The following is a 10,614-nucleotide window of genomic DNA, read 5'->3' as shown; positions in this document are numbered from 1 at the left end:
AAAAACAAGTTTAAACAATACGACTACTTTAAAGTTCAGATTAAAACTTAAAAAATAAAAGTTTCCAGACCAACAATAAGTGGTTCATGTCTCTTCTATCATCTTCAAGTCTCTCCTCCTAGCATCCTCAAGGATCAAGGATTAGTTTTATCAATGATGTATATTTAGCGGGTTTTTTGGGCGACTTTGGGCGGGTATTAGCTAAAACCAACCTCGCATCCATAGACATCGGGTTTTTATTTTCATAACCAACCCCGCATCCATAACGGACGAGTTCGGATTAAAAACCCACGGATTTAACGGATACGGGTGGATTTGGGTATGATGGGTGGGTCTTGTGCAGCCCTAACCACGGTTTACACATTTACACACACGACCCGAGAAGCTAGAGATCATTTGCCAGAATTTACAGGTACCTCATAACCGTGCCCAACATTTACACGTAGCCCGTCCCATGCCCCCAAGGCCCAAAATATCTCCAATTCCCGCGCCCCCAAAAAACTTTTTTAAAACCCCTTCGATTTCATCGCAAAAAATCATTCCCAATACTCCGGTCTCAAAATCTTCATCTTCTTCCTCAATGGCTTCTTCTCCTTCTCCATCAGAAAGTAACAGCAATGAAAGTATTATAGCTGAGTACGCAAAATCTAATCGATCTACATGTAAGAAATGTTCAAATTTAATATCCGTAAATTCACTTAGATTAGGTTTACATTTTAAAGATCGACGAGGTTATGATGTTACTAAATGGCATCATATCAGTTGCTTCCCTACTCATTCTCTTCAATATATAGAGAATATTCAAGGTTTCTCTTCTCTTAAGGTCCGATTCTTGTCTCATTCTTAGATTTTCACTTGTGATGTTGATTTTCAATTTTCATTTTGATTTCTGGTTTTAGGTTTTGATGGTTTAATTTTGTTGTTTTGGTTTGTTCAGAGTAGTGATCGGGAGGTACTGGAGAAGTTAATGGATGGAATTGATTTGGAATTCAAACAGGTTTGGGAATTTTTGAGTTATGCTTTTTTTTTTTTTTTTGATTAGGAGTATGAACAACTGTATGAATATTGAACAGTGATTTGGAATTGAATCAGGGTTCTGATCATGGAGTGATGGTGGAGGGAAGTGAGGAAAGGAGTTCGAAAAAATTGAAAGTGAGTTTGATTCTTTTGTTTTGGCTGATTAGCATCTGTTCATCGGTTTGTAGTTTGTAGAAGTTTTCATTTATGGTGTCATGGTAGTAATTGGTAGTGGTTGTGTGGTGCTGGTCTTGGTTGTGCTGGAATGGTGGTAATGTTGGAGTTGGTGGTTGGCTGGTTGTGTTGTGTGTTGGAATTGTGGGCTGTATGTTGGTATTCGTGGTGCCTCTGCTGGTGGTGTTTCGTGTTGGACTGACGGAGTCGTTGGAGTGCTGTGTATTGGTGTTGGACTGGTGGTGGTGCTGTTGTTGGCCTGCTTAGTGTAACACGTAAATTTTTACACCACCAGCACTAACACAAAGCAGCACCACCACTACATAATAGGAATTTTATATGAAATAATTTTGGAGTTAAATTTTGTCAACATTTATTTGTTTCAGGTTCGTAAGGTAGATGAACATAAAAAAGAAGGTGAACAAAAGAAATCAAAGGTAGATACATCATTTTCTTTTGTACCTATGTTAGTGCTATATTCATTAACTTTAGTGTCTTTTGGAATTTTCTCTTTGAGCTTCAATGTCAATGCATATTTTCCCTAGCTTACGTCCTGGAAGTTGGAACTTGATACAACAATATAAGCATGTCTCTGCAAAAATCAATTGGTATAATTCTCGCTGAGTAGATAGGATGAAGTAGTACAATTGAGTGAATGCGTACCTCTCTCTCTCTCTCTACCACTATGGCATCTGCCTAATCTATAACTTACCTGTCTAGAGTCTAGAGTAGACTAGAGCATCATTACTCTACTTACTTAAAAAATGTACTAGTAAAAATACGACAATCATTCATTCCTATGGACTGTTGGGCCATAACCATCGCCATTACTATGTCTTCTTCCCTTGGTCGGTTGAGAAGAAAGTCATAGCAAACTGATACTGGACGGACTAGGCTTGTATAAAGAAAATCCAATTTCCAATCAAATCATGTATTCAATAGCCTTAATTGAAGGAGACTATGTCTACTTTATGGCCCAATAGAGTCCATAGGAATGAATGACTGTCATATTTTTACTAGTACATTTTTTTAAGTAAGTAGAGTAATGATCCTCTAGTCTACTCTAGACTTTAGACAAGTAAGTTATAGATTAGGCAGATGTCATAGTATTCAATAGCGTTATTTTGAGGAGACTATGTCTACTTTATGGCCCAACAGTCCATAGGAATGAATGACTGTCATATTTTTACTGGTACATTTTTTGAGTAAAAGAGTAATGATGTTCTAGTCTACTCTAGACTCTAGATGGGTAAGTTATAAATTAGGCAGATGCCATAGTGGTAGAGAGAGAGAGAGAGAGAGAGAGAGAGAGGGGTACGCATTCAATCAATTTTACTACTTCATCCTATCTACTCAACGAGAATTAAACCAATTGATTTTTGCAGAGGCATGCTTGTATTGTTGTATCAAGTTCCAACTTCCAGGACGTAAGGTATATTATGTAGCAGCTATGTAAATCAATTGTACTGGCCATAATGTTAACATGGCGGTGCTGATGAAGTTGGTGGTGGAGCTGTTAGAGTTAGTGGCTGTGTGTTGGTGTTGGACCGGTGGTGGTGCTGTTGATGGTTAGCTTACTGTGAGACGTGAGTATTTTACACCACTGCCACCAAAACTGACACCCCAACCAGCACAAACTGCGTCACCACCACATAATAAATACTTTACATGAAAGAATTTGGAGTTGAACTTTGTCAACTTGTCTTCGTTTCAGTTTGGTAAGGCAGATGGACACCAAGAAGGTGAACTAAAGAAGTCAAAAATCAATACTTCTTTTTCTTCTGTAACAATGTATTCATTAATCTTTAGTAACTAAATGATCGACATGAAACAAAAGATTTAACTATTGTTCGTATGAGTTTCCTTCCGATTGTCTTGACTATTCACATTACTTGATAAAATGGCTTCTTCCAGGTCATAGTGGAGTACGCAAAGTCTAACAAATCTTCTTGCAAGCAATGCACTAAAGCGATTCCTTCAAAAACACTTAGAATAGGCTTGGTTATCAGAGGTTGGGGATTTGACATGACAAAATGGCATCACCTGAGATGCTTGTCAGCTGTTCCTCTACCAGTTGATTCTGTGGATGAGATAGATGGTTTTCCATCACTTAAGGTTTGTGAGCGTCTCCGAAAATCCGATGATTGTTTTAGTTTGAAATGTAGTCTTGTTGTCTTGTTATGTGGTTTTGTTCTCTCAAAGTTTTGTTTTCACTTGGGGTTTCAGAGCAATCATCAAGAAGCACTGAAGAAGTTACTGAATGGTGAGGTGTTGCCGATAGAGGTAAGAGGCTATGGGCTGAGCTGTTTCAGTTTTGCCGTTTTGTGTTAATTTTGTTCCCAGACCCATTGAATTCATTAATTATCGTTAATCCTGTGTATATCCCTGTTACGATAGTGTGATGGTAAGACTGAAGCAATGAAAATAGTTTTCAAAAAAATTCAGATTGGCCAACATCATTGTTTTGCATTCTCACCAGTCTTTATCTCAGGTTCTTAAAGAAGATGAAGCTGCACTAGATGAACTCCAGGAAAGTAAATCGAAGACCTCAAAGGTATATATCTCAACTTTTTTTTTGTTGGTTTTACAAGTTTTTATGCTCAACTATATGATTGTAGTAAGTTCATTAGGCTGTTCCTTTTTTTCTCTTTCTTCAAAGGTTTGTTTAGTAGATCTTGGTATATCTCTCAGATCTTTTACCCATAGCACAAGCTAACAAAATCTTAATTTGCTTTTTCAGCACAAACTATTTGATTACATTTTGGGTCAGTACTTTCTTTAGTCTGTTTAGACCTCTCATGCCTCTTCTTGTTCTTCTTTTTCATTTCTGCATCAAATGTGAAAAGCCCTCTATTAAGATCTTGACTGAGTATGCAAAGTCGAGTCACTCTTCTTGCAAAAAATGCACTGAGGCAATTCCTGCTAATTCAGTGAGAGTAGGCTCACATAGCCCAGAATATGGGATTCGGTGGTATCACCCGGTTTGCTTTCCTACTGATTCTCAGCCCATCATTTCTTTAGATAAGATTGATGGCTTTTCATCACTGAAGGTTAGTGTGGTCCAAAGTTCTGACTGTTTTCTGAGTTCACATCTATGTTTACTGAGTTCATATCTAAGCTTGAGTTTTTCAATGTTAATATGTGTACTTCTGGTTGCAGAGTTTTGACCAAAAAACACTGCAGAAGGTATTGGACGGATGTGATAAATTGCCCAAAGAGGTGAGAACTTAAGCCAGAGTGTTGCAATTTTATTGTCTACCACCACCGCCACCAGCACCAACACAAACAACACCACCACCACATAGTTAAAACTTTCTGGGAAAGAATTTAGAGTTAATTTTGTCAGCTTTATTTGTTTCAGGCTGGCAAGGCAGATGAACACGAAAAAGAAGGTGAACAGAAGAAATCAAAGGTACATGCATCATTTTCTTTTCTACCCATGTAAGCAACTAATTGATTGATTGAAAAAGAAAAAAGAAAATTCAATTATTACTTATTCAGTTATTTGTATGAATTTCCTTTAGTTTGTCTTGACTATTGACATTACTTGCTGTAATGGCTTTTTCTAGGTAATAGCTGAGTACGCGAAGTCTAATCGATCTTCTTGCAAGCAATGCACCAAAGAGATCCCTTCAAAAACATTGAGATCAGGCTTGGTTAGCAGAGGTTGGGGATTTGATATGACAAGATGGCATCACCTGAGATGCTTATCAACTGTTCCTCTACCAGTTGATTCTGTGGATGAGATTGATGGTTTTCCATCACTTAAGGTTTGTAAGGTTCCGAAAGTCTGTTTGAATGAAGTCTTCTTAACTTATTCAGTTGTTTTCTATTCCTCAAAGTTGTGTTTGGGGTTTCAGATCAATCATCAAGAAGCACTAAAGAAGTTATTAACTGGTGAGCCGTTACCGATAGAGGTAAGATCCTAAGAGGCTCTGAGCTGAGCTGCTGCAGTTTTTCCATGCTGTGTTAATTTTATTCCCAATGCCATTGATTTTCTTAACTAAGTTTAATCCTTTTTATTATTATCACCGTCTTTGTTATCCCTCTGTTATGATAGCGTTATTGTAAGGAGGCATTACTCATGTAGCAAAGAAAACCGTTTGGAAGATTCCAACGTGGCCAACATAAATTTAAACCTAATAGCTCCTATTTTTTGCATTCTATGTCTACTTTTAGTTAAGAGCAGCTTTTCACTTTGTTTCATCTCAGGTTCTTAAAGAAGATGAAGCCGCACTAGATGAACTCCAGGAAAGTAAATCAAAGACCTCAAAGGTAGGTAGATATCTCGACTTATTTAATTTTTTTGACTAAAAATATGACGAAACTGCACTTTCATTTGTACTGGTTTTTGCGCTCGACTGTATTATTAAAGTAAATAAATTAGGTTCTTCTTGTTGGAATTTCAGCTCCGCAACCTTTATGCTTTACCACTAAACATCATATAAGCTGACTACATGCTGAAATTAGACTTGAACCTAGTATTAGCATACTCAACAACTCACTGAAATCAGCACCATACATAGTAGTGACACTACATATAGTTCATACAAAAACAGGTTGTAGTACAAGGAAATAGAAAACACAAAGACACTAAACCTTTCATGACTTATTATCAACTTCTATTTCCTCACATTACTTAACGATGCATGAAGACTGATTTGCTTTATAAAACATATGAGGCTAGAAGTGAGTCCTAGTCATGCTTGCCACATGTCACTCCAACCTTTCCATCATGAGTTGGAGGACACCTCATGGCTACATTGGACAGCTCATAGGACAAGAGCCGTGTCATGCTAGTTTCAACCTTATCTAGCATTAACCTTAAACAAGACTTAAGTGCATGATTAATCCATAAACATGCTTTAAACAAAACAGAGATTAGCTTATACTAAACACGCATTAGCTTAGTCTAAACATGATTTGTTGCACAAACCATAAAAAGTCTAACACTTCTCAGTATCTCCTTCTGTAGAAGAGTGGTTGGAATCTCTCACATTTTATACCCATGCCAAGCTTCCAAATTTTCAATTTTGTATTCCAGCTCGAACTATCTGATTACATTTAACTTAGTGCTCTCTTTAGTTTGTGTAAGTCTCTCATGCCTCTTTTCTTCTGTTATTTCTGCATCAAATGCAAACAGATCTCTATCAAGATCGTGACTGGATATGCAAAGTCTAGTCGCTCTTCTTGCAAGAAGTGCTCAGAGGCAATTGCTGATAAGTCACTGAGAGTTGGCTCACTTAGCAATGAACGAGGGCGTGATTTTACAAGATGGTACCATCCGGATTGTTTTCCTACTGATTCTCAGCCCATCATTTCTTTAGACGAGATTGATGGCTTTTCATCACTTAAGGTTTGTGTGGTGTGAAGTCTGACTGTTTTCTGAATTTACATCTTAGCTTGCGTTGTTTTCCTTCTTTGTTTTGTTTTTCAAAGTTTTAAATGTCATCTTTTGGTTTCAGAGTTGTGACCAAGAAGTACTGCAGAAATTAATGGATGGATGTAATAAATTGCTTAAAGAGGTGCGGGTTTAAGTCCAATGTTGCAATATTCCTGCCTTACTATTTTTATCTTTTAATCTTTACTATTTGGTTGGTACGCTTGGAATTTCATTTCCTTAAGCATCAGTACTTAGACTTAAACATGATAACAATTTAATTATGCTGAAAACAGATCCATACCTACTATTAACATTTCATATGTTACACGGTTCAAAAAGCGCACTTACTGACAACAGATTGCCCCTTAGTCAGAGTTGTCATTACAAGTTTGACATTTTTCATCTCTACAGCTTTATAACGCTGTGTGTATATATGTAGCAATAGTTCATCCTACAAATGAACTAAACTAAACATCATAAACTGAGCATCTCATCGAAGACTTAGGTAGATAACTTTTTAGGTTTTCGAGTTAGAGATTTTTTATTTGTACTGTTAGAGGCTAGATGAGAGTTTCTGACAGCCATGTGTCACTCTAACATTTCCGTCATGGGTTAGAAGGACAATTAGACATAGGACACATAGTAATACTTAACTTAATCTAGCATTAGCCTCAACCTAAACTTTGGTGCATGAATAAACCATAATCACACCTTAAACCAGGTTTTAACTAATCCAGCATGACTTATGCTAATCAAGGGTTAACTTAATTAATCATAATTTGTTGCATAGAGCACAAAAGTACCAACAGTTCCAAGTCGAACTGCCCAAAGTTTTAAACTCTGGCAGGATTGTGTCGGGGAGGAGCATGTCGTTGAAGGAACCGATGTAAAGAGTCCTGGAGAAACTTTCGAAATCACTCCATCTGTCTCTATGTGTATATTGTCTATTTGCTCTTGGTTTGGCATGCTTTATCTTTATGTACAAACTTTGAGGTAGTAAAGCATGTGAAACAGTACTGGATAAAGCAAGGGGAGTAATTCACAAATATTGGATGGGGACAAATGATTTATTTGTTTTACTTTATGAGTGTCCCTTCCACTAAACTAACTCAGCATGAGCAGGTTGTACCTGTGGTTGAAGGAAGCGATGATCAAAGCTTGAGAGAATCCAAAGTGAGAAATTATGCCTGTAAAGTTCTATGTATTATTGGTGTGAATTGGTTCTTTGATTTGCATCTGCCTTATTTTTATGCAATTAAGGTTCGTGAAAGAGACGAAAGTATGCTGGACGAGTTGAAGGAAAGTAGTCCCAAGAAATTGAAGGTTCATAAATGATTATTATCTATTTTACCTTGGTGTAGTGAAAATTTTCAGTCCCCTAATATATGCATTTATTCCTAGGTAGCTGAGTTGGAGGTAGCTTTCTCTACTTCTGATGTAAAGAAACACTACAAGGTTTGTCATATTTATCGGTTCATTTATTCTTTTTGTTTCTTTGTATAACATTTTATCTTTCTACATTTTTTATTCAAGTGAGTTTTTTTCGTGGTACAGGATGCTACATTACCTCCAAATTGGAAAGCTTTGCAAACGCTTATCTTTCTGGAGAGGGTGAGACACTCTTCTCAAAACTTCAATTCTGTTATTTGGTCCATGTTGCAGTCTTAAATCTGCCTTTTGCTGAATGATCATTTTTTTTTGGGATTCTGATTTTCCATATAATCCAATAGTAGTGACACATTTATCTCCATCAGCCAAAATAGATGAGGTTGCTGTTAGTTCAAACCTTTGATTGAGAATATTACAACGTAACTATATTGCTTATCAAAAGTAAGTTTGTTGTTGGTTTCAAGTTTCAACACATAAAAATCTATCATTTGGATTTCCTTTCTGTTTCTTCGAGGATGAGTCTACTTCACTAGTATTTAGTACACTAATTCGGCATGGTGTTAATGTATTATCCACATGGAAGCAATCCGGTGTAATTTGCCACTCATAGTTTTGTTAATTTTTTTTTTGAAGCATGGCATCTCATGTCTTTTCCTATTTTTGTAGGATGAAGGTCTTCGTGATTCAGGAAAAATTGCGGCATTTGGTTTTGATGGTTGTCTTGCCGACACAGATGTGCATAGGTAATGTTAATTGGACTGACCATACAATAGCCTTTACTACTCTTAAATTCTTTCGTTGCATAACTTTTATTGTCATGTCCAAGATCACAATCCTCTGTAGATAGTCCATGCAAAAGTATCCCTTTTTAAAGTGCAAAATAGGGGTTGCTGCGTGCTTAACTGATAACGTCTTAAAGTTTTTTTTTTACAACAAATTATATCCTAATTTTCTCTTTCTTTAGTTTGCTTAAAAACAGTTCAAAACATTGACCATAGGATGTTACTCTTTAACTGCAGAATTGGTGCAGATGCATGGTCCCTGATGTCCCCATCAATACCGGAGAAGCTAAAAAGTTTGTACAAAGATGGATACAAACTGGTCTGTTACTTTCATCGTAAACTTCGTAATTTCTAAACTACCTATTTGGAATATCGTAGTTTTGTGAACAAGCACTTATATAACTGTTTCCCTTCATTTTAACAACTGTTTCCCTTCATTTTAATTAGGTGATCTTTACCAATGAATCTAACATTGACCGCTGGAAGAATAAGAGACAAGTAGCAATTGATTCTAAAATTGGACGGCTACAAAAATTCATTGATTGCGTTAAAGTCCCTATCCAAGTAAGTTAACAAAACTTTAGCATATAAATTTTCTTCTACCCATAATTTCTGCTATCTTTTCAATTGCCGCTAAATCAAGTCAGACTGATTGGTTGTGAAAGTGGAATGTGGTCTGGAGGGCATTGTCTGCCTCACTATACCTGTCTTTTTCAATTGTGCCCTACACTGTTGAGTCTGTTTCTCTAACTCAATGTTGGTGTAATCTTTGGCATGTCATATTCTAGCTAAACTTTAGTTGTTTGCCCATTTTGTCTTAACTCATTTGAAATACGTAATCCTGCAATGATTGATCTCCCTAACATTTGATTTCAGGTGTTTATAGCTTGTGGAATAGAAAATGGCGGTAAAGGAGAAGATCCCTTTCGCAAACCCAAACCTGGAATGTGGAGAGTGATGGAGCAACAATTCAATTCAGGAATCAGCATTGATATGGATCAGTTAATCTTTTCTCTTCTCCCTCTTCCCACAGTAATAAAATTTGCTTAGAATTTCATTCAGTGATTTCCATACAATGATTACCAAGTGCTTGAAGCTTTTGGTCTGATAGTTTTTGATGATGATTGATGAACTTTAGGTCATTTTACGTTGGTGATGCCGCTGGGAGAAAGAAAGATCATAGTGATGCAGACATCAAGTTCGCTGAGGTAATTCTAGATTCTAGTGCTTTGAATTTCCTTTTTTAAACACTTAATTTTACATTCTAAAAGAGCCGACTTGCAATGCTGTGCTTACAGGCTATTGGACTGAAATTTTATGTTCCCGAGGAATTTTTTGCCGCATAAAAGATGTCAGGCATTTGTTTATACTTGATTTTTCAATACTTTTGTTAATCTGCATCGAAAATCTCTGTGCAGTTAAACTTGTCTTTACTCTTATCTAACTGGACTTTACTGCGTTCGCTACTTCAGTATTTCACGCTTTTCTTCTTTTGGTCTACTACACATCTAAAGGTTCATTGTAAACGTAATGTGCTTGTTTATTGTTCCATTAGTGAAAGTTTCAATTTCAAATCTAACCTCCTATGAACTAGTGTTGGTTTCCAGTACGAATAAGCCGACTTTTTTAGCTCTTTTCTGATCTTATTTTTATCACTTTTCTTGGTTCAGCTTTGGTAGACCTGAAAAATTAGGTAATTATTCTTAAGCTTTTATGAAAGCCCTTGATCAGTCTCAGGAAACATATAAAAATCATAATAATTGCAAAAATAAATAAATTCCAAAAATAAATACGAAACATAAACAAATAAATAAAGTGGAAATTGAATTATTGTCCCTATTTTTGATGGGTCTTCACAAGTATCCTTAA

General features: G+C 36.4%; 1 protein-coding gene across 2 annotated transcripts; it reads left to right on the top strand.

Annotated features, from left to right (window-relative positions):
- Nucleotides 1-556: 556 nt before the first annotated feature.
- Nucleotides 557-10,323, top strand: LOC113323254 (polynucleotide 3'-phosphatase ZDP-like). Of its 2 annotated transcripts, XM_026571539.1 has the most exons (25): nt 557-823; nt 938-997; nt 1,093-1,152; nt 1,578-1,628; nt 3,106-3,306; nt 3,418-3,474; nt 3,683-3,745; nt 4,038-4,241; nt 4,351-4,410; nt 4,553-4,603; nt 4,761-4,961; nt 5,052-5,108; nt 5,404-5,466; nt 6,335-6,547; nt 6,657-6,716; nt 7,697-7,747; nt 7,835-7,897; nt 7,976-8,029; nt 8,129-8,185; nt 8,630-8,706; nt 8,983-9,064; nt 9,193-9,309; nt 9,622-9,746; nt 9,884-9,953; nt 10,044-10,106. In XM_026571539.1, exons 1-25 carry the CDS (start codon nt 581-583, stop codon nt 10,089-10,091), a joined length of 2,388 nt encoding a protein of 795 aa, XP_026427324.1. In that variant the 5' UTR covers nt 557-580; the 3' UTR covers nt 10,092-10,106. The 2 variants fall into 2 exon arrangements, with proteins under 2 accessions (XP_026427324.1, XP_026427323.1); XM_026571538.1 differs by having other exon boundaries at nt 7,697-7,897; nt 10,044-10,323.
- Nucleotides 10,324-10,614: the final 291 nt, after the last annotated feature.

The sequence above is a fragment of the Papaver somniferum genome, chromosome 11 (genome assembly GCF_003573695.1).
Source record: "Papaver somniferum cultivar HN1 chromosome 11, ASM357369v1, whole genome shotgun sequence".
NCBI lineage: Eukaryota > Viridiplantae > Streptophyta > Magnoliopsida > Ranunculales > Papaveraceae > Papaver > Papaver somniferum.
This window is presented reverse-complemented; position numbering and strand designations above follow the sequence as displayed.